Consider the following 24,109-nt stretch of genomic DNA (forward strand, 5'->3'; position numbering starts at 1 on the left):
TACTATGAATTAGCCGCATATTAATCATGATTTTTGCCCCACACAAATGAATTAACATCAACTGTGATATTGACATTTAACACATGTTCTCCACTCATAGCAAACTCCTTTCCTACAAAACAGCCCACACAGATATCATCACTTTGTTCCTCCTTGGATAATTATTATATTACATCCTTTTTCACTCTATTCTAAGTCCGGTTTGGTTACACGCCTGTTTGGATTTACCATAGTCGTGCAGCCCTACTCCCAGATTGTAATTATCAAACAGGAAATCTAAAATATAAGGCAGACGATCAAGTATAGGTCTTCTTTTTCTAAATTACCACTTGAGACCCAGCCTGTGGTCTGCCTCTTGTATTGGAACAGTTTAATGAAAAACAGATGAAACAGGAGCTTTCTTTTGATTATTTTAACTTCTCCAAATTTGAGGCCTCTGACATAAAAGCATACCTTCTAGGAGGTATTCTGTATGTGTTATAATGTGTAATTTGATATTAGGGTTTGTATTTTTCCTTCCTCATTTCATATCAAAAGCTTTTGACAATTTACTGCTTAATTTTGTGCTGCAGTGGGACATTTGCATATCATTAAACTCATTATTATGCAAACACAATACCATATATGCCAATGTATCAGGTAACACTGAATCTCAGTTAAAACTAAATTAAAAAGTACATACGAAACACCAAAAAATGCACATGTAATTGGCATTTGTAGTACTATGTGTTTGACAGGTTAATAGTTTGTGAGATGCACAAATGGTTCCAAACTTTTCACTGCTCACATCTGGAACGAGAGATTCAGCCTCTGTACTCTGGTGCCTTCGGGAAGAGCAGAACTTGAATGTGGGATGCTGCAGCTGTTGTCTTCTTTGTCTCGTTCCGGCAGCCACCAACACTCCTTTGTGGTTTGGACAGCCCACTCTCTCCTCGCTGCCTGTCCGACTTACCACCTGACGGGGTAAATGTACCAGTACATTGCCTGTGTTCTGTGTCAGTGTGATTGTGACTACCGTTTCAGCCATCAGCGTTTAGTGGTAATGGTGTTCACAAATTCCTGCTAGACGTGGTCCATTATCATCTCCTTGTAAAACGTACCTTATTAACGATCCCATCCTCTCATCGTCTTTTTTTTAATATAATGGTGCTGTGTTTAAGTGCTGCTCATCAAGATTTGTGTGTAATAAAGCACGTGTGGCCAGATCATACAGCTGTAGTTTTCCTTACCTCTCGTGGTCGTAGAAATCTCCATGTTTTTTGTGCTTACTTTGTCTTTGCTGTTTATGTATTTGGTCTTTCTACCTGTTCCTCAGTTCAGCATGTGAAAGGAATGACAATTAGATGTAGCCTGACGTCCTCTTAATGTTCATCCATCATATAACCCAAATGTCTTTGGCCTAATCATTAAAGTCTCGGAAGAAGACTTTGGTCGACTGTCGGTCGGCAGAAGTCTTCGTGGTTTGTTCAGGTGCATAGATGTGAAGCGATGTGAGGTGACACAAAACGTTTGATCAGTCAGCTCGTGTTGCCCTTTGAGTTCTTCCCAAAGTAAAGTTTGTTTGAGAGGAAAAGAAGCGTTTTCATCCTACCCTTCCTGACCGTGTAGCTCTTGTTTTAGTAAGTATAAAATGTCAAATTGTATAACTTTCTTTCTTGAAATCGGTGACTTTTTAAAAACTAGTTTATGCAGCAAAAGTAGGAGTGACATTTTTATAGTTTGAGTCAAAATACTTTTTCACCTCCAAGTGACTTTCGGTACTAGTGCCTCACATCGTTGCAAATAAAGAATAGAATGCCATTCCAGCGCGGTGCTTTTTTTCCTGTTGAAATTTTGTTTTCTTAGCATGAAGAGCAACTCCCAGCATTCTCAGTTAGTTCGTAAAGTTAACCAATTAATATGCTACAAATACGTCTCCTTAGATAGTTATTAAAGGATGGCTGTTTACAGTTTCATACTAATGTGAACATCAGGGAAATCACCAGTAGGAGTTTTACTTCCCTCCACTGTTCATTAACAAAGCAGACTAAAGAGAGTTTCTGCGGTTATACATACTTAATTTGCTCACAGACCACAGCGGCCTGTATATAAATATGGAAACGCAAAGTAATGTGTTAATTTACATATCTATATGAGTAGGTCTTTTTGAAGTGACCGGGTTATTGCTAATTCTTTTTAGTTGTTGTTCTCAGTCACATGGAGGAATGATGAATATCAGTATTTAGATGTAACATAGCATAAATCCTTTAAATAATGAACCCCACACAGTATGTTGATCCAGTCTTTACTGCATCGTGATTCTGAGCCCTTTTGGCCAAATATCTGTCTAGATGTGCCCTGATGTGTTGACACTAATTTTACTTCATGTCTGCTGAATCCATTTTTAAATTGCATTCCAAGAAAAATGGTCTTGCACACTCTCTTTCTCAGTATGACGGATGTTTAAGACATATGATCCCGACATTTGTCAAAATAATTTTACGAAATGCAGGATTTTGTTTTCTAATCACGTCTGAAAGTAATAAATGCACAGATCAGTGTTCCTAATTACTGCTATATTCGACCTGCATCAAAAGGTTTGATGGGATGTATGTCTGTTATGTAAAGACTGCTCTGCCTACCAATTAAATGTCTAACATTATACAAGATCATTCTTAAAATAGAGCTGCATTGAAAGGTTAGAAGTACGTGTAATGTAGGCAGAGAGGAGTGCTGTATTCCCTGAGTTACTTGTCCATGTTCATGGCATGTTTTGCTGGTCGACATATTTTCCATTTTCAAAATGAGTAAGAACCAAACATTAGTGGCTCACATAAAGTCTGGGCATGTATTTCCTCCTGCCCTTGAAAAGAATATTAAATGTACATGTCCTCACCTTTGTTCTATTTTCATCTCATTGTTATTGGTGGAGAAGAATACAGAGATAGAGCGGTTTTCAGTTCAAGTGAAAAAAAGTTCAGAATATCAGATCGTATGCGTCAGCCTGCCACATTAACAAAGAAGGTAATTTCAGATATAAAGAAGAACGGTGTGGCATTGACAGTAGTCTTCCTGACCTTTAGTGATTCTAGAAACTATATTTGGCACAAAACTGTTAAATAACATCCTTTTAAAGTAGAGGGAGCATTTACTTACAAATGATAAAACCTCTCTGCAAACCACAAGAAGTGTTCAGCCAGACAAGGACTTCGAATTACTTCGTTATATAAATAGTCCACCCAAAAACCATTAGTCTTCTCCATCTGACAAGCGCTGCCTGCTCATGTGCCTGTTTGAAGACACAAATTTGCTGCTATGCTGAACCAGCATCTTTGTAAAGGAATATTTTATCAAAATCAGGCCAATCCTCATCAGAAAATGAACACGTTTTATGCTTCTGATGCCACATTTATTGACTATTGTGTCGTCTCTATATATAGCACTGAAAATAGTTGTAATATCTGAACCTTTTCATTTAACGTGAGGAATGCAGATCTTTTGTTGGACATTCTGTTTGTGCGTCTCTCAATAGAAACAGAGCAGGTGAAGACATTTTTGTTCTTAAATGAATAACACTTGTAACACAAGGCCAGATGTAGTTTTTTCAATCTCACTTTTAAAGGAGGCCTGTCCAATTCAAAGTAATCCGCATGGTTTGCTTATGTTCATGAACTGTAAGACAGTTATGCCGTGTGATGGTAAACGACAAATGCCCAGCTGACTTCGTTGAGCCGTAGATTATTCTAATTTTTTACCCAAATGAGCTTCATTCGCTAATGTCAGTTTTGTCTGCACAAAATGTTCCCATATCCCGAGAGTATTCCCCTTGGGGCTCTGAGTCACACTTGCCATCGTTCCACGTTCATCCTCTGTGGAGCTATAAGGATTTCACACCATGTTACATCACATGTATTCAGGCCGTAATTGTATAAGATTTTTTATCCTTGTGTACATTTTTGGCTCTCCCCATGTGCAGGAATCCCATAAGAAACTACCCAGATAATTAGAAATGTTACAATATCATGTTTCCAAAGCGCAGAGTTTTTCCTTAGTAGAAAGCCGCTAAAGACTTTCCACACAGAGTTCTGTTGCACTGTAGAAAGCCTGGATTATAAATCAGTTACACATTCTGAAAAAAAACTTTAATTTACTTCAATCATCATTAGCAGTGTTTTGTCTCCTAAGTTTGTTTGTTTCTCCCTAAGCTCTGAAAGCTGAGAAATAATGACACTACATATAATGTGGTCTTAGTCACAGCATTTCTGCATTTCCAAAAAACTAACGATATTTTCATTGCTGTCTAGCCCATTTCAGAGTAGTTTATTTTCATCTCATGTCCTCATTTAACTCTGCGAGATGATGCATCACATAGCTGAGCAGTTCATTGAAGGGGAGAGCTTCCACACTCATCAGTATCCTGCTCGAGTCAGAAGACTTAAGTGTCCCTACGTGTATAGAAGCTGCATTATGGTGTGTTTATCAATAAGCCTCCACAATAATTTCACTTTTGATGCGCTACAAGAATATCCTTCAAGCATCAACTTGAAGCCAGCCTTTTCACTTTCACTTTCCTGCTTACTTTTGAAACTACTTTGTGGATACTTTTCTGTGATGTACATTTTATGTCTTCCATCTTTAAGCCTTGCTGGTGGCCCATAGGGGCCACAATGTTCATTATAACCTGCACTACAGAAGTGTAGGATGGAGGAAACAACATGAAAAATGCCGAGCTGGTCATGGATGTGGTGCAAGAGAGAAAGCCATTCTCAAGGGCTTATCCATTTGCAAATGATCCATGCAAATTTTATGGCAACGTCTATTGCATTAAGATGTATCTTTTTGACAGTTTAGCCCGAGGGAGGCACAAATTGAAAGCCGGTGTAGAATGGCAAAAAGTGAAATGGTCCATCATCCAAGGAACATGAATGTGTTCAGTACATCTTTTGCTAGAGAACCGCTCTTTTGATTTTGGATATTTTTGTAAATGTAGTAAGTAAGTATATTTATATAGTGGTTTTGTCCAATATGCATCTTACTTACACACTAAAGGCAGTGAGTTGCCATGTTTAAAGAGCACCCCGTTTCTTTTTCGGTGGAGGTTGCAGCGTTCCTCAGTCAGATTTGCAACATTTATTTATCACTTTCAACAAGGCCCAAGTCTGAACTGCATTCAGTCATATTCATGGATAATCACACGGTATTATGACATACTGACGTAGGATGTTGTCATGCATAGTAGGTGACACAACCTCATGTGTTGTACGTGATTTGATGTACTGTCCAGTCGTGCATATGTGGCAAATACTGCATGCAAACAATATGCATGTCTGGCTGAAGCCATGAAGAATATTGATGTGAAAGTAGCCAATGTCTGAATGACATAATGATGTGACTTTACCAGACTGATGAAGACATCAGTGTTGCATATCTGCCTGAAAGAGGCTTTAGCACACCTTGAGGTGCGTTAGGAAACCACTGTAACACAGTGGAAGTGGCCGATTGTGGCACCAGAGTACATTCTGTCAGTACAATGTACAACAGATTTCATTGCAATCTTTGGCTATGAACAAGTTTCAGGTGGTCACAAATGTCAATGGGAATGCCATCTTCGGAAGACCATGAATACATTTTTATCAGATTTCAAGACAGCCTGGACAATAATTTCACATCTTAGTCTGGGCCAAACTGTAAATGGACAGACTGACTAATCATTCCTGGCTTCTGCTGGACGTGTGGCAGACATGTTTTTTTTTTTTTTAAGTATATACAGTTAAGTTGACTCATAGATGCTCTAAATATGACACCATGCCAAGTCTTTCACAACATGTTTTTGGTTTAGAAATAAGCCAGTTATGTTTAGAATTTGTTTGCACACACGTCTTTGCTGGCACGACATTAGTGATGGTTGTGTAGTGTGACTGAGAGTTAGCCTTGGATGTTTCACAACATTGTTCACTGATGATATGAAGAAAAGAAATTCTTGTATGGTATCCAATACCATAGAGTATTGCTTAGATTTTATTAATCTTTTTTTTAAACAAGCAAGAACAATGTTGTCATGAAATCCATAAGCAGCTAGTCGTCTTTAAAACCAATGAGCCTTAGTCTTACTAGCCTTATTAGAATGGGAGTTATGGAGGTAGGAAGGTAGAAACATACCTCATTCACTTTGCTTTCCACAGTCTTCCTTGTTGCTTTAGCTTCATGGACTTACAACTTTTAGGTGACAGTTTGACTACCAATTAGGCTTCCTCCACCCAATATGTCCTTAAGTTGTGTCACTTTGAAAACTTATCTGTCCTACTTTCCGTAAGCTAAAATTAGACGGAAACATGTGTTTTTCCTACCTTTGAAGTAAAATCTTTCCTTTTTCCCTAATAGATCCCTCGTGGAGGACGACGACGCTCACATGAAAGTTGCTCTGGGCTATGGTGATATGGGCATCTCTGCTCATCTTCAGGCATCAAAGACTGGAAACACTCGATTTTTCACAAGCAACACACACAGCTCAGTGGTTCTTCAGGTGAGAGTTCAGACACACAGCCAAAGTCTTCTTTGAGTGTTTAGTCAAATATTATCATTGCATGATAATATTTACACATTTCCAAAGATTTCTTTAGAAATCCTGTTGGGCTATAGAGATCTAGCCATAATAGTTTGTTTCTTGCAGGCTTCAAAGACAGTGATTCTTGTTTCTTAGTATCTTAGTCAAGCTAATCTATGCCTACTGCCGCACTACACACTAGAATATTTGTCTGCATTGAATTTTATTTTTGTCCTTTTTTTTTTGTAATTAAGAAAACCGTCCACTCCCCCAAATTTTAATTGCATCACAAAGCCCATGGCTTGAAGTACTGGTACAATTTAATATCTTAGGTAATATTTCAGCATTTATTCCAAAGCATTTGGGATTTTGTTCCTGTGTAATTCAATATAAAGAGTCAACACAACCTTATATTATGATAAACTGCTGATCAAAAATGTAGCAAAAGCTTTAAAAGAATGAAATAGGTTTTCATCTGTTCTTCTCAAAAATATCAACTTGCACAGATTTTCTGGCAGAGGGGAAGGGGCATAAATCTTGTGATTGGTGGCTGCTTTAGCATCCCTCCAGTGATTGGTGCAAAGTGAAGATGACCCTAAAGTTGTGGTAGCGGGTGCTGGCACTGAGCTGTTTGCTGCAACAGCAACAACTGCCCTTCCTAACCAGCTCTCATTGAAAATGAATGGCTGTTGGCTGCCTGTGCTGCTCATTAATCTTTCTTTGTCACAGCACTGTAAGAGAATGATAATGATTTTTCTAGCCTATCTGATCTTAGACCCTGATAGTAGAATCTGTTAGTCTCAATTTGGTCGAGGCAACCCACCTAAACCCCACTCACCCACTGATTATTGCAGGAGTTTGAGTGTTAGCATGTTTGGGTAGCTCTACATGTTGAATGTTTTCTGTTTAGTACTAGTGAGGTTAGATGTGACAAGTAGTGAAATCAAGGATGCATAACCAAGTGCAATATCATCATTTCCATGAAGAGACTAAAAATATATATATATATATAATTAATATGTATAGCTGTAGTCTGATGTACTGTTGCTAATGCCTTTTAGCTGCTGCTCCCCACAATGCTGGTATGCCTAAAGACAGACGATCTAGCTGTAGCTCCAAACATATAATACTGAATCAGTTACGTGCAAGAGTGTCAAGAAAACAAGCAGACCATGATCAGACAGACAGCTCACGCAGACCAGAGGGCTGTCACATATCATTTCAGGTCTGTGAGCTCTTGTCTGACAGGCCGTTGCTGACGGTGTTTTGTTTTATCCGTACTGGAACACTGAAGTTCAACTTTGGGATTGGATGGGAAATACAGTTTTGTACCGAGCTCAAATGCACCCGCTAAGACAAATGAGTTTTTGTGTCTGTGACCTTATTAGACAAGAGTTTCAGTAATCACATACTCTCCTTAGTCGGGCCTTGATTGAGCTGAGCTTTTCTTCTGTGGAGTAAAACCGTAGCATGGTGCAGGTCCCCTAAGTAACGCTCCTCTCTCTAATCTGTTCTCCTGTTTATTTATCTTTTTTTTTTTTTTTTTTAGGGATTCGACCAGCTGAGGATAGAGGGTTTGCTATGTGACGTAACACTGGTGGCTGGAGATGGCGATGAAGCTTTCCCTGTACATCGTGCAATGATGGCCTCCTCCTCCGACTATTTCAAAGCCATGTTCACAGGTGGGTCTGCAAAGCCTGACTGTGACCACGCCATCTGTTCATCTGGGGATTAGTCACTGACACTAACGCACTTTTTCTGTGTGATATGTGGTGTTTACTGCTATGAGACATGCATCTGATTACCTTGTATCTTCTTCCTTTACTGTATTTTTTTACTAATGGATATGCATTTCCACACAGCCATGCCGCTGTAGTTTTGCATCCTGATAAATTCCTCAAACTGACCTTGTGCCCACATCCCTGAAGTATTGTGTGTGTGTATTCATGTTACAAAAGCAACTTCGCCAAGTCATTATTATGCATTAATGTTCATGGCCATTTAATGAATATAAATGAATTTAAATGTGACTTACTGGTCTGTTTTATTGCCTTGGCACTGTGTATACAGAGGCAAAGAACCTTGAGTACTTTTAAATATGTGCAGAATACCTAGGGTGTTTTCAGGAATAATATACTCATTCACTATTAGATACAGCAAAGATCCGAGGATGCAAACGGGTAATTAAACCTAAAAGACAATTACGTATCAGCATTTATGTGACCTTTTTTGAAGTAAAGTACAGATACTGTCAGTAAGTGACTGAAGCTTTGATTAGTAAATTAGCATCATATTCATTTCCATTACCTTGTACAAAATGTATAGTAACAGTGAATTTTCAATTTGAAACAACTGACAGGGTTACTTTGGGTCTCGCATTATGACTGTAGAGGAAGTAACTTTGCTACTTTGGCATTTAAATGATACCACTAAGATGAAGAAGGTGCTGCAATGACAACAGAAGGAGGAGTGTGTTTAAGTAGAAGTAAGGAGAAACTGTGCCTAGAGTGAGGGACAGCTCATTAGTGATAAGACGGCTGTGGGAATAAATGCTGAGCAGGTTTCTCCCTTAGACCTTCAGTTCTTTCTCTGAACAGAAGTCCTTTGACACTGAAACATTTCATTGACATTTGCATCAAAATGATGTATAGGCATTTTTATTTTTAGCTTCAGTGATTTTTTTTTCCTCCACTTTTATGCAAGGCCTTTACAAATCTAAATCGCAGACCTGTCAGTCATATGCAGTTGTGTACTAACTGAACCGCGTGTTACCATCAGTTATTTTCTCATCCCCTTCTCTCCCCTGATGCAGGTGGAATGAAAGAACAGGATTTAATGTGCATCAAGCTACACGGAGTAAACCGAATAGGCCTGAAGAAGATCATTGACTTTATCTACACGGCAAAGTTGTCGCTCAACATGGAGAATCTGCAAGACACACTTGAGGCAGCCAGCTTCTTGCAAATTCTTCCTGTGCTGGACTTTTGCAAAGTCTTTCTTATATCTGGGGTAAGGAAGCAGACGCACAAGCCACATCTGCATATTACTGTAAAGTGCACAGCTGCTCTTTAGTCTTCTATGGTTGTTTTTGGTTGATCTTCGAACAGAAGCCGTGTTGAACACATCTATGGTCACTGCATGAAATAGCTGCATACCAGAATGTAAAAACACTTTTCAAAGAAATTCTGTGGTTTAATTTCAGTAATTATTTCCCAAATATTTTGGATTTACACTGCTGTGGAATTCCTTTTTGAGATAGATTATGTTTAAACTGTCTGTTGTTAAATGGTGAGTCAAAAATAAAAAGCATTAATTTCATTTCTAAATAAGTCTTCCATTAACTCTGGGTATGAAGACCTGAATATCTATCAGTGACTGACAGAAAGCTGTATGGAAAAAGTATATAAAATAGGCAGACAACAATGCTTATCAGCTCTGGTGTTTTCAGAAGGTATGTGCTTGTTCTTCCTTTTTAGACAGCAAAAGTGTATTTTATTGAGTAAATTCTGGAGCTTGTATTGATTGGAAAATTAAAAGCCAATGTTATTACATTTCCAGTGATAGAAAATAGAGAAAGGCAGCAAATTCTCCTGTGTACAATTTCATGTTCTGTTATCAGTGCAGACTGTATGTTAATTTGCCTCTGACTGCTACATCCTTCAGTGCTGAAGCAACAGTACTTTGTAAATGGATATCATTCTGCCTGTCATCCAGTCACCCGTGTCTTCTGATATCTCATCGGTCTTACCTGCAGCTTTCCAAGATTTTCACTTGTTTTTCTTTGCAGGTTTCTCTTGACAACTGTGTGGAGGTGGGGCGCATTGCAAACACATACAACCTCACAGAGGTGGACAAATACGTCAACAACTTTATCCTGAAGAACTTCCCCTCATTGCTGGGCACAGGAGAGTTTGTCAAGTTGCCGTTTGAACGTTTGGCTTTTGTACTGTCCAGTAACAGCTTGAAACACTGCACTGAGTTAGACCTGTTCAAGGCTGCTTGCCGCTGGCTCCGCTATGAAGACGGTCGTATGGACTATGCCCCAAAGCTCATGAAGAACATCCGTTTTCCACTCATGAACCCACAGGAGCTCATCAATCATGTGCAGACAGTGGACTTTATGCGCACAGATAACACCTGTGTCAACCTTCTCTTGGAAGCTAGCAACTACCAAATGATGCCCTACATGCAGCCAGTTATGCAGTCAGAACGGACAGCCATCCGCTCAGACAGTGCCCACCTGGTCACTCTGGGTGGTGTTCTGCGCCAGCAGCTAGTTGTAAGTAAGGAGCTGCGTCTCTTTGATGAGAAGGCTCATGAATGGAAGGCGCTGGCACCCATGGATGCACCTCGCTACCAACACGGCATCGCAGTCATTGGCAACTTTCTCTATGTTGTGGGTGGCCAAAGCAACTATGACACCAAAGGCAAGACGGCGGTGGACACCGTGTTCCGGTACGACCCTCGCTACAACAAATGGATCCAGGTGGCATGCCTTAACGAGAAACGTACCTTCTTCCACCTCAGTGCACTCAAGGGACACCTCTACGCTGTCGGTGGAAGGAATGCTGCTGGGGAGCTTGGTGAGTTTGTTTCTCTGCGTTTGTTTTGCGTTTCCTTTTGAACAACAACTGAAGTCTTTAATTAATATTGTATGAGAATTTACACTTAAGCATCAAGGAGCAGTCGGAGAAAGAATGTGCAGTTTAGTAAGGCTGCAAGCATACTGACGCCAGTAATCAAGGGTTGTGCCTACACATTATCATCTGCTGTTTCAACATGTCGCGTGCATAATCTCTGTGTAATTTAATGAAATTCAGAGGGTGGGCACATTAACACAAACATCCTTCCAATTTTATGTAATCCATTATAGAAGCATTTCAGCACATGCAGAATCTATTTCAGTTGTCTCTGTCTCAGAGAAGTCCCATTTGGGGATTTATTTGTTTGTTTTGGGGGTTTATTATATTAAGTGTAGTATAAATATTTTTTCAACCTTAGAGGAGTGCAGTGCGATGCAACAAAGCCACAATCTAAACCCTTTTCCTGTTGGATTGCACTGATGCACTCAGAATAATACAATTAATTAGCAAATAATTCAAACTAAAATCATCCTATCAGTAGTTGTACTGAAACTGAGCTGGAACATGAACAGTACTAAAAGTTGCATGCAGTTTTTCAGTGGAATTTTCAGTAACCGTAAACAGTATGATGTCACCTTGAATTAGTGATCTGATGCTCTTCATAGCTGACACATTACTTTTGAACTTTTAGATTGATTCATAATAAACCCCTCTGGAAGAAGCACTCCTGTGAACACATATTTATACATTTCTATCTATTCATTGTAGTTTGGTTGTTGATGCTGAGTAACCAATCTGGAATCTGTGCACCCATAACTGTAGACCACAGAGAGGTGCCACCCAGTACTTAAATTCAGCTCTGTGACTGCAGCGGACAGAGAGAGGCCACTGTGCGAGCAGTCTTCTCTTCTGGGTTATAATTAGACCAAAGAACACAGCCCTAGTTCACCGCCTGTCTGCACAACTGCCGTTTTCTGCTTTATGTGCCACTGCCTTTTCACTGCATGTGCTTCGGTCCTGATGCTTGTTTTTCTGGATGTGCCCTGCCCTTGTATTATGTTTGTTTACTCTGGGTAGGTCACATGGGTGGGGTTTTATTGTTTTGTCTGAAGTGCTTAGAATTTTAAAGTAAAACTTAACAGCATCAAGATGGGTACAGAGAGAAGGAAGCTTTCAATCTTGACTACATCTCAGGCTTTATTCCCTGGTCGTCTTTGTTTTGTACTGATTTTAACCGTTTGAAATAATACAGTAAAGATGTGTTTTGGAACAAACTGACGTGTTTGAAAGACATTAAGGTTAACTGTGGTTTATCAAAGTGATGTTTTTAGGCTTAGGGGTTAAGTACTGTGTATATATTACCAGTTTGTTTGTCAACTAATTCTATTTTTACCAAATTTAAACCGTCGTATGATCTTTGGACAGTAGCAGCACAGTGTTTAATGTAGCTGGAAAGCTGCACTTAAGAGTGTATACATTTGCTTTAATTGGTCTCTTAGGTATAAAAAGTTCTTACTACCTGCTCTGCAGAAACAAAATGTGCAGATCAGCAAAGATCTTTAGATTTGTGGGGCTTTTTCTTTCTTGCAACCCTTTCCAACAAAGCAATATTTTTAGCTAAAATGAAAAAATAAACTGAATTCAGCGTTGTAGAATGTTTTTCTCCTTTTCTATCCTTTTCATCATCTCAGATTTTTTGGGACCAAACATTATCTTTCAATCCCATTACAAGGTCCAGGCCCCCACTGCTGCTCTGGGTCACAGAAATATGCTACATGGTCTCTATTACTAGATATCACCAGCTGCCGGCTTGACCCTTGGAGTGTTCTATTAATTCCTGATGAACAACCTGCAATGAAAGGAAAATTCATGCTAATTAGAAATGTGACCTTTTCAGCTGATCAGGACAAAATCTGATGGTAATGAAGCTTTTATTCAGTTTAAACTGGTGGAGCTGTAAATGAAATTACTGAGTGCTCGGCCTCTGGTCTCTATAATAAGTAAATCTGTTATTTATTTAATAAGGACATTTTAATGATGATCCATTCCATTTTCAGTCAGATTTTGCTTTGTGTTTTCAGTCTGCTCACTTCATCTGTTTGTCCTCTAATGTGTTTGTGCTGCTTTCAATGAGCAGTTGCAAAATTCTGCCACTTTGATGACAGTTGGCCCAGAGGTGTCTCACACCCTGTTTGTGCTACTGTGCATCCTGCTGCATTTTGGAACAAACACGTTTTTTTTTTCCCATTGTTTTAGTCATCGATTTAATCACAGCCTTTAAAAGTGCACAGTTTAATTATTTAGATTCAGCAGATACCTCTTATTGTCTTTGAGCCCCATTAATCAGGTCACTTCTTCCACTGGCTGCAGAGTGTGAAAACCAGATATTTTGTGCATTATCTCAATTGCTGCTCATGACACGTAACAAAATAAAGTGCCTTTTAATTAATTAGATGTGGGCGATCTTGCCAAAAGATCATATGACAAATTTAGAAACACAATCCAAGATATGAATCACAATTCTCCAAGCAGATTCTGATGAACTCATGTGACTGCATAATTAGTTTAGCATATGGTTGCCTGGATACAAAGTCTGTCGCTTCAACTTTCAAATCGTTGCATCCTGTTTTCACTCTAATTTTTAAAGAGCAACTTGAAGTACTGATTCATATCTCTGCTGCTTGAGATATGAGTTCAGAGTGTTGGTCTCCTCCTAACTGCTCCTCGTCTGCTACCAGTCTTCTGTTAACATATTAAGTTTCACCTTTACGATGCATAATTCATCCAATAAACATGATACGAACTATGTCAGAACCAATCAGAATTTTGCTTAATTCATGTGGAGAAGGGAAATTTGGACAGTGCTTTTGTTATTTATGTTAGTAGCCTGTCCCATCCTATGTTTCCCTGCCTGCAGGCTGACCAGGTTACTGTTGTGTTGATCCTCAATGTCTTGTAGCTGCCTCTCCAGTGAGTCTCTCATCCAACTCCACCATCTTCAACTGCAGCCCATGACGGGAGGCAGCTATCTCGTCATGGGCAGACTTTAGGGCATCTTTGTTCTGCTCTTCAGCCTCAGTGAGCTTCCTGTAGCAGCACATGAACCAGTCCGCTCTAGCTGGAGTGGTCCTTTAGTTCTCAGTCAGTCTGCTGGAGAGCCGTCCACAGCATGACTCACTGTAGAGGCAGCTGAACGACATCAAGAACCGTCACAACAATAACCTGGCAAGTCAGGAGATGGGGAAATATGGGACGGGGCAGACCAGGGCCAGCTGGTTAGCATTAGTTGAATTTCTAAAGTGAAGTATGAACATGTAGCATCTTCAGTGATGCAATCAATACAATCATATACCAAAATAAGATTGTACACACAATATGAGATTGTCAGAGTCTTCCCATACCTTTTCTCCTGTTATGTTTAGATAGCCAGAAGATAACTTATCCTTAACCCACAATCCCTATTTTATAGGCCTACATAGCAGACATATCTCTAAGGTGTTGGGTCTGCACTGGAGAATGGTCTGACTGCACCAGTTATCATCCTGCTATCAGGGGACAAAACAGTCTAATTTGTCTGTATTTCATCAAATCATTAAAAATCGTCATAGGTAGTGCTAAGCCCAGGTTGCAGCAGCGGTGTCCCTTGTCAGACAGCAACATATAGTTACCATAATGGAAGGAGAATGCAGTGTGAAATGCACAAAAACGTCAGGCTCATACCAACCATCTACACCACAACTTATATTTGGTTGTGGTGTATGAAGCTTACACCTTTAAAATGAAGGGCCCTTGATGCATCGCTGCAGCTAGTTGTCGATGTCCAGTCACAACCTTTTTCCACGCACGCAATGAGCCCACAAGCTGGCGGATCCTATTGCCATGTATTTTCTTACCAAGAGCATCACTCATGAACGCCAGTGTCTGCTTTCTCTTGGATTTTGCAACCCCATCCTCGGGCAGCTTACGATAAAGGATCTACCAATCTCCCCATTTCCTGTAAAGTCAGTACATTCAGCGCTGGTAGGGTTGTGGGGATGTGTACGCTGTATTTAAATCCGTGTTTTAGCTCCCACGCTGAGACCCTCCAAGGCCTCATTTGCTGCTGTTTGTCCTCCTTAGTTGTGTCTTGACCTACTTTCTACTAATACAGTCTCTCTCTCTCTCTCTCTTTTTTGTTCATCTTTTCCTTCAAGCTACTGTGGAGTGCTACAACCCAAGGACAAATGAATGGACGTATGTTGCCAAAATGAATGAGCCACATTATGGCCACGCTGGGACGGTGTACGGTGGTTATATGTATATTTCAGGTAAGTGGCGAGAGCTGAAGTTGCTCAAATAAAAAGATATTGAATGTTGTATGAATATGTAACATGTTTAAAAGTTGATTTCTTGCCTTAAAGATGACAATTGGGCTGAATTTTATTCTTAACATGCAATAGAGCACAATAGTAATGCATAGTTTTAATTATTTACATTCTTTAATTTACATTTAGCATTTGATGTACATACAGTACATTCTATTCTAGTTTTTTAAATAATCAATGAGTCAGAATTTCTAACAGTCTGCCAATGCTATTTTTTTTCATTTTTTAAACCCTGCCACATTACATAAAAAGAATAGCTTTCACACTTGCTGGCTTTTTCAAGTCATTCCTCGCACACTTGATTCATCAATGCTGAGCACGATTTAAAAGTCGGTGCGGGTCCAGTGATCAGGACAGACAGTGGACAGTGACAGCCAGGACTTGGTCTCTGCATGTCACCACGGCGCTTGTTCACTTCATACGATTGAAAACAAATCCTGTGGTATGGAGATGAGCCCTAGTTTCTCGGTGTGACTAATCCAGAGCGATGCTACAAAGGAGGGGAAGGTTGGTGGTGGTGATGGAGGGGAATTGGGAAGGATGGAGCAAAGTAAAGGACTGAAGCCTGTGTAGGAGGTGTAACACAGAAGAGACTGTGTTAATCCCTCCTGGCCATGGGCACCATCATCCTCCTTGCAACACAGGAGCACAAACAGTGTTGTTCAAAAAAAAATTTAAAAATGAGATTATGGAAGTTTTCCAGCAGTGCTTTTTTTTTCCCCAGTGTATTTTTTGGAGAAACAGAGGTGTCGCCTGTACTCTGAATATTACTACTGATCGTCAGTTATTTGACTAAGTTACCTCTAAGAACATCCACGGCATCAACAACACCCTCCATATATTGGCACCCCTGGTTAAGATGTGTTCTTTAGCGTCTAATAAATTCTTTTTTTTTTCTAAATAATGTTAGCCTAGCCGCGCTAGACAACCCACGGCAACGAATTTAATTCTCTGCCAGGGTGGGTCTAGTTACCCTCCATAAGGCTCGAGGCTGGATTCTCCTAAAACTGGCCGGACCAATCACCATGAAGTGTAGAGTCAGAAGGCGGGCGTAACGAAGTGACGACAGAGGCACGACGATTCTGACAGAAACAACCGGCGCACAATAAACGGTTATCTTTTGACTCGGCTTTGGCCACGGCCCTTAAAGATTTGAAGCTAAAATTCAACTTGAAAGATAAACAAAGGACGGCACTTAAGTGTTTCATTGAGAAGAAAGACGTATTTGGACTTATGCCGACGGGATATGGCAAATCCTTAATATACCAGTTGGCTCCGCGGCTCCACTGGTTGGGAAGCTAATGGGACTTAGCCACAATCCACCGGTGCTCTCGGAACTACGTCAGCCTATTCGTTGCATTGATTGGTTGTATGCCTACCCAATTGCTGCAGAGGGATTTGATAGACAACCTTTTAGCCCGCCTGCCTCCCTGTCGAGCTTCCCTAGACCCTTGTGCCGTCAGAAACATGGGTATAGCGTGGCTAGGCTAAAATAATGTAGGACCACAATGAAAAAAAGGAAAATCCAACCTTTAATTCAAGTGCGTTTATTCAGTGAGGAAAAAAATCACACATTAAGAAATAATTCTTTCACATCAAATCATGTGTGCCACAATTATTAGCACCCCTGATGTTGTACAACCCCCTTTTGCCAACAAAACAGCACCTAATATACTCCTATAATACATTTTTCTGCAATTTTTAGTGTGAGAGTATGCTTCTGCAATAAAAATTGAATTTATTTTAAGACTTTCAACACATCTTAACCAAGAGTGCCAATAATTATGGAGGGCGCTGTATGTGTCTGCCTAAGACATACACCAGTGTACTCTGTTTTGTAGAAATCCCAGTTCAAATCAGATCAACTTTTGATCAATTTTAGAAATTTAGCTAGTGGAGTTACATGAAGTGAAAATCTGTCACTACGCACCGCCAAAGGAATAAACACCAGCTGTTTGAGTAGTGAAGGAATTACAAGTAACAAAAATAGAAATCTCACCAAAGCGTGTGTCAAAAAGCTGTTCTACAATAGTATATCGGTTTCAGAGATCTCTTGTCTTAGGGAATTTATACACATTGACAACATTAACATCTTTGCTCTAGTCACATATTGTACTTAGAGCACCACCTGGGAGACTCAGGCAAATGGAAATAAAATACAGAAAAGCTCTTTAGCAGAAATATTAAGCTTCTTTGCAGTGTAAGGTGATGACCAGCTTACACACCATTTTATTAGATACACTCCCTGAGTTTGATTAGTGTGCACGCAGGCAGTGAATCTAATTCCATAATCCACAGATCTGCAAACCATTATTATGTTATGTAGCTCTGTACACAGCACATTACTGCACCTACCACATTAGTTCCAGTTGTCTTCAGTGTATTCTTCATAATTTCAGATCATCAGATGTTTTCAGAAATGTTTTTGCAGCTACCACTAAAGGTTTTTCCATTAGATTTTCTTTATTTATTTTTTTTACATACAAATGTAGCATTGCAGGGAGGATAGTGAAGTTGGTAGTGCATATAGCCCCTTTAATTTGATTTCATGTTAATTAAATCTGACATGCTGGAGCGATGCCAGAAACGAAGAACTACCTTCACACATGATTACTATCATTGTTTATATAAACATATTTTAATTAGCTTAAGAGCTGAGGCATATTTTGGACCACACAGACCACAAGCCTAATATTATAGTGGAGCGAAGACGAAAGCCACATTTTCAGTTTTTTAAGCTGAAATGATGAATAACGCAAGAGTCACGGAATGAGCTAATCTGCTGGTAACCAGCTGTGTCAATCCTTTTGCTTCTGGCTGTACTCTGCAGTACATGGTGTTTATTGCTCACTTCTTTTGATATTCTAATGGATTCTTTTTTTATTGGTTTCATGTTTCAGTGATGCACGCAACAGCGGGTCAATAGCCTGATAAATTTTGCCGTTGTAACAGCTAGTTGAGCTGTGACACGATGTCACGCTTGGCACCTGCAGCAGCTAAAAATATGTGTGATGGAAAAATGAACATTTGTGCTACAGGATAAAGCTGGTCAAGCAGTTTTGTGAATACAGCTGGAGGTTGCAACACAAGGGGGAAAAAAAACATGCAGGTCATATGAAACCTTGCTTTTAAGTGCTTTTCATGCAAATGGTACAGGTAAATGAGCAGTTCCCATTTTGCTGCACTAAGGACCCACTACAGCGCCCACAGTCTCTGGGGTTACTGTCTAGCTGTGCAAGGTGACCCATGCTGAAGTGCAATTCTGTGTCTATCTGTCATGGCACATCAGATCACTTTCCCCGGCTGTGCTGCTGTGCTGTCTGAAGGTATTCTGTCAGCTGGATGAACCTGACAAATGCACTCAGCCTACAGACCATCACAGCTCAAGTGGGGTGGCAGAGTTCAGACATGAGTACTAAACCGACGCAGAGCCTCGCTGCCTCTGGTCCACAGTCTTATCCAAGAGGTTAACTCCTTGATTCCACCGGGGGCGACTGCGTTGCGTTCGACCACCAAAGTTTACCGCAGCCCCTCTAAACAATGCTTCCACCAGAAGCGCCGCGGAATGTTTCAGAAATGGTTCTAACGGTAGCCACATCAAACTGCACAGAGCATATCCAGCCAGGCTCAAAGTCACACGCATTTTCGAAATTTCCAAAATAAAGCAGCATTCATGAGCAAATATCACGAGTGCATCAGTGTCATGACCCGCACACAAGGTCAGAAGTCAACTGCTCAGAGGATTTTACCGTGGACCACCATTTTCACCATCATTGACCTTTGTCTGTGGGCACAACAATGTAAGAAATAACAACAATAAACACAATTGAAAGAGACACATGAAGACACTATTTCACTACTTGGCTAAGTAGAATTTATAAAAAAATATCAAGGTAAAATGAGTGAATCAGCAAATTAAAATAATCAGGCAGACAAAACACTATGACTTCTGAAATGGACACCTACACCTGATGGACTGTACCGGTTAGATGTTTGGTACTAGACTGGATCAGATCAGCATTCTGACCAAACCTGACCTAAATTTAACCAGCAACTAGCATCCCACCCACTGCTGCCCTGTTGTTCATTTAATCTATAATCAGCCAGGTTAGGTCCTGTGGTCTTAAAGCTCAAACTGATTTCACTGAGTTCAGTGTTGTATTTTGATTCACCAAGATCATCTGCATGAAGGATTGTGTGCGAACATCAATCAACCACAACATTCAAACCACCCGCTTTATATTATGTAACTGCCCTTCTGACCACCACAGTGACTATTTTTACCCATGTCTTCATTGAGCCATGGATACAGGACCTGTCGGAGTTTCCTCTGGTATCTGACACTAGAACACTGGCAGTATATCCTTTAGGTCCTGTGGGTTCCAGGGTTGGGCCTCCGTTGATTGGGCTTGTTCCAGTGCATGCCGCGGATGCTCATTTTCAGCTTTCAGGGTACCTTGTCTTGGTGGGGAGGCCGCTGGTGTTGGAGTGCTGCTGTTTGGTCTAGAACTTAGATTAGGTCAGGGATATGCATCAAAATGATATCCACATGAAAGTCACGACCCAAGTTATCCCAGCAGAACATTAGATTGTGACGAGATGATGAATGTTATTCACCCGTCAGGGGTTTTCAAGTTATGGCTGATTGGACCACATCTATGATTGTTCTCATTATTTGTGTTTAAAATGATTTGTAGTAATTATATGGCATTTTGCAGTTGAAGAATCGAGTGCACTGCATATTCTCTACTGCAGTTTTTTGTTACCTATCAGCCGTTTCTAGCAGTATATGTCTGTAATAATCAGCTAATACATGGGCTACATTTCAGTCTGGCTGATTTAGTTGAGCTGAGAACTACCTGTCAGCTGTCAATGCGAGGTATTTGTGTGTTTTGGACTTGCTATATCATATAAAATGTGTCTTTCACACTTCCAGACTTATGCAAATCATCCCTCACACGCTTGATTTATCTATGCTGAGCATGCATTTGAGATCTGTGAGAGTTCAGTGCTCAGGGCTGATGGTGGGCACCGAGACTGGGCATCAAAAGAGGCCTGATCTATAATGCCTGCTGGTATCCTCCCTGCTTGATCAGTTTGGAAATGTTGCACAAAGTGACATAATTCCAGCTCTTGCAACTAATGTGGGTGTTGGTTAAGACTGTCTGAAATCACATCTTATTTACGATTAGTGCGCTGCAGTACATCTCCTCTGCCATTTTATTTGAGTGTGTAATTTATGCTCTGTGTGGCATCCCTGAAAATTTTCTGCGTTATGAAAAAGGTCGTTTTTGCTAAGATTCTCAAAATAATGTGTTGAATTTTATACATGTGATTTTATCGCGTGAACTCCACCATAATGGTAGATAAATGTCTGAAATCTGAACTGGCTGCTCACCTCATAGTAAATAGCTGTTTATTATACAGAGAGCAGTGAATGAGTCAGTGAGGAGTGATTTGAATCTTATATTCCTGCAGGAACTGAAGGCCAGACTGAGATATCAGGAGGCTGTAAAATGAACTTGACAGTCTGACTTCAAGAGGATGGTTATCCTCATCTGAGAAATGCAGGTTGCTGAATCTATCTTACATGACTAGGACCCATAAATGGAAACCACTTCATTTTTTAACCTACTGGAAGAAGTGAGAGGAGTGTGAAAACTGGCGCTCAAGTATTTTCAGTTGCTTTCATCATCCATACAGAGCTCCCTGTATGTTAATGTCGATCCATACGTTCCCAGCCAGCCTGAGGTAGAACTGATCAATATGTAGCTGTAGCTTGGTTGTGTCTTTAGCAATGTGCATCCTTGAGGGATTTAACATCAGAGACCAGCATTGATTGCTAGTAGTTATTATTTATACAAGAGCTGAAGTCCTAATGATTACGGGGTATTTTTGGAATCTGCTGATCCCCTCTGTTTAGTGTCACCTCGGTGTCTATTCTCCATCATCTCTGGGTCCCACGTGTGCCGGCACTGATTCAACCAGGTCACTGATTCTACAAGGGGACTCTGCAGTTATTTTATATTCACACGGCTGCACAGGGAAGAGATTTGAGGATGTAAAATATGGGCACATGTGGTGAGCAATACAAACAATAACACCGTCTGTCCCTGTGCTGTCTGCGGAAGGGCAAAGGCTTTTAGCCCGTCGTTCTGAGATGAGATCAATTTGGCAAAAACCCTGTCCTCTCTTATTGTCTCACTAATGGCACTGATTAGACATTGAGATACTGGGATACTGATCAGACATTAGTGTATCAGGGAAAGGCCAAAGCCCTTGAACAGAGTCAAAATAGCAGCAGAGCCCCTTGAGAGGAATTACAAGGACCCCACTTTGACTCCAGCAGCACTGTTCTCTTGTTAGGATTTAAATAGCAGACTTGCTCTGTGGACTACTTGGATAAAGAAAATGGATAACCAGGCTATCTTTGAATTTGATCAGCTAAGGAGGTACAGCATCACAGATCTGAGTCATGGCAGCTGAATAGAAAGCTTAGGCCTCAACAATAAACCAAGCACACGATCACTGGGCAGCAGCAAAAGAGGGATTCTGCCTCTATTCGGCATGCGCTGCAAATCTTCCCTGCATTTGCTCCTAGTCACTCTGCCTGGGGGGGAGGGGTGGACTGGCTTCCACCCAAATGCATGCTGGGATTGTGTTCCTCTTTATTTTAAGCCTTCCCTGTAGACATGTCCTGTTTTTTTTTTTCCTCCCCACTTTGCCTCAGCTTTTTTGTGTCCCGGCGTCTAACAGCCTGTTTGTGCGTACGTGCACGGGCGCTTTGTAATTGTGTTCCGCTTTGTACCGAGTGCTCATCATCAGCATCATTTCACACTGTGGAAAAGAGGCAACAACAACAACGGATATCAGTCTAGATTGTAAAATTAGTGTTCAACTCGTGTATTTGTTGTTGAGTTTCGGAAGCAAGTATCAGGGAGTGTCGAATTTAAAAAATGTGAAGCTCGTGTGTTAATCGGTTCTAAATAACGTGGCTGGAGCAGATGTCGATGTTGTGGCTGGATCTCCACATGGCCTAGATGGAAACGTTATTTGACATGGCTGAATGAGTCACCGATCTGTTTGATTGACACGTCCACAAAGTGTTTTCCTCCCCCAAATGATCGCTGCTGAGGCTAATTTGCGTGCTCTTTTCTTTTTCTTGCTGCAGGGGGAATCACGCACGACACTTTTCAGAAGGAGCTGATGTGTTTTGACCCAGATGCGGATAAATGGACTCAGAAAGCGCCCATGACGACGGTGCGAGGCCTCCACTGCATGTGCACGGTGGGCGACCGTCTCTACGTGATTGGGGGCAATCACTTCAGGGGCACCAGCGACTACGACGACGTGCTCAGCTGCGAATACTACTCCCCCGCCCTCGACCTATGGACACCTATTGCCGCCATGTTGCGAGGTCAGAGCGACGTCGGCGTGGCGGTGTTTGAGAATAAGATCTATGTGGTGGGCGGCTACTCGTGGAACAATCGCTGCATGGTGGAAATAGTACAGAAGTACGACCCCGAGAAAGACGAATGGCACAAAGTTTTTGACTTGCCCGAGTCGCTGGGCGGGATCCGAGCCTGCACACTCACAGTTTTCCCCCCTGAGGATATCTCGGGCTCGCCCTCCAGAGAGTCGCCCCTATCAGCACCTTGATGAGTAAAGGGGGGGAGCCCTGTTTCGCTCACACCCCCGTGACCCCACACCCCCACAACACTCCTCAACAAACACACCTTATAGACATTGTTTGCACTTCCTCCTCGGACAACATCTGTACCGCATCCCTGAGTTACCCCCACGTCCACGTCCCCTAAAGCTGTGCAGAAACCCCTCCCTGAGTGATTTAAACCTACATACCGACACGGTTTGGCAACCTAATTACATGTTAATGTTGCATACTCGGTATATTTTGGCAGGAAATACCTTGACTTGAAAAGTGACTTTGCAAATCAACTTTTCTACCTGATGTCTATAAAGTTTTCTTATGTCTCGTTTCTTTTGGTGTTCTACCTTGAAATGTTGACGACCACACTGACTCTCTCTTCTAGTCTATGCCAGGTTAGATGCAGGTGACCCCAGAGAGCAGCAGCGTAGGGACGGACGAGCTCCACGAACACAGATGGTTTTTAACTCAGGGGTTGGCCCAGGCCCCATCTACGTCTCTTGCAGTTTCAGTTCTTTCCTGCGATTGGTATGAAACTGTTAACAAAATGGTGTTTTCTAAATTTAATAAACATGATTTTGAAAGTAATGAAATGTCGTCATTACTGAGTGCAGCGGATGATCCTGGAAGTTGACTTAGAGCATATCTCATGAAGGTTCTTGTGTGTTTTACAATATTAACTCTCAACTGTAATCAATTTCTGGATGTTTTTTTTGTTGTTGTTGCTTTCAAACATTTTTACTCACTGTGGGCTAATCTTTCTCTCTACCAGAAAGTCCTGCACCTCTATATAAACATCACAACTGTAGAAGAAGAGATGACTCAAACATGTGCTCCAGGAAGTATGACACAGTTATGCCAAGAATCTGGAAAAAAAAAAAGAAAAGAAATCCAGCTGAATTTCTTTGATTTTTATATTTTGCCAAAAGTTGAATTACCCTGTGCACGTGCAATTTCCCAAGTACCCACGGGT

General features: G+C 40.9%; 1 protein-coding gene across 4 annotated transcripts in view; it reads left to right on the forward strand.

Annotated features, from left to right (window-relative positions):
• klhl13 (kelch-like family member 13) overlaps positions 1–23,729 on the forward strand; it is a 41,448-nt gene extending 17,719 nt beyond the window's left edge. For 2 of the 4 annotated variants that reach the window (XM_051937450.1, XM_022210868.2), the window contains 7 exons: positions 892–963; positions 6,361–6,502; positions 8,073–8,205; positions 9,336–9,532; positions 10,311–11,106; positions 15,300–15,413; positions 22,642–23,729. In XM_051937450.1, the coding sequence (XP_051793410.1) occupies positions 892–963; positions 6,361–6,502; positions 8,073–8,205; positions 9,336–9,532; positions 10,311–11,106; positions 15,300–15,413; positions 22,642–23,129 (1,942 nt within the window). In that variant the 3' untranslated portion in view covers positions 23,130–23,729. The remainder of the gene's footprint in view (positions 1–891; positions 964–6,360; positions 6,503–8,072; positions 8,206–9,335; positions 9,533–10,310; positions 11,107–15,299; positions 15,414–22,641) is intronic. The other 2 variants (XM_022210870.2, XM_022210869.2) reach the window with 1 other exon arrangement.
• Positions 23,730–24,109: the final 380 nt, after the last annotated feature.

This window comes from Acanthochromis polyacanthus, chromosome 17 (genome assembly GCF_021347895.1).
Source record: "Acanthochromis polyacanthus isolate Apoly-LR-REF ecotype Palm Island chromosome 17, KAUST_Apoly_ChrSc, whole genome shotgun sequence".
NCBI lineage: Eukaryota > Metazoa > Chordata > Actinopteri > Pomacentridae > Acanthochromis > Acanthochromis polyacanthus.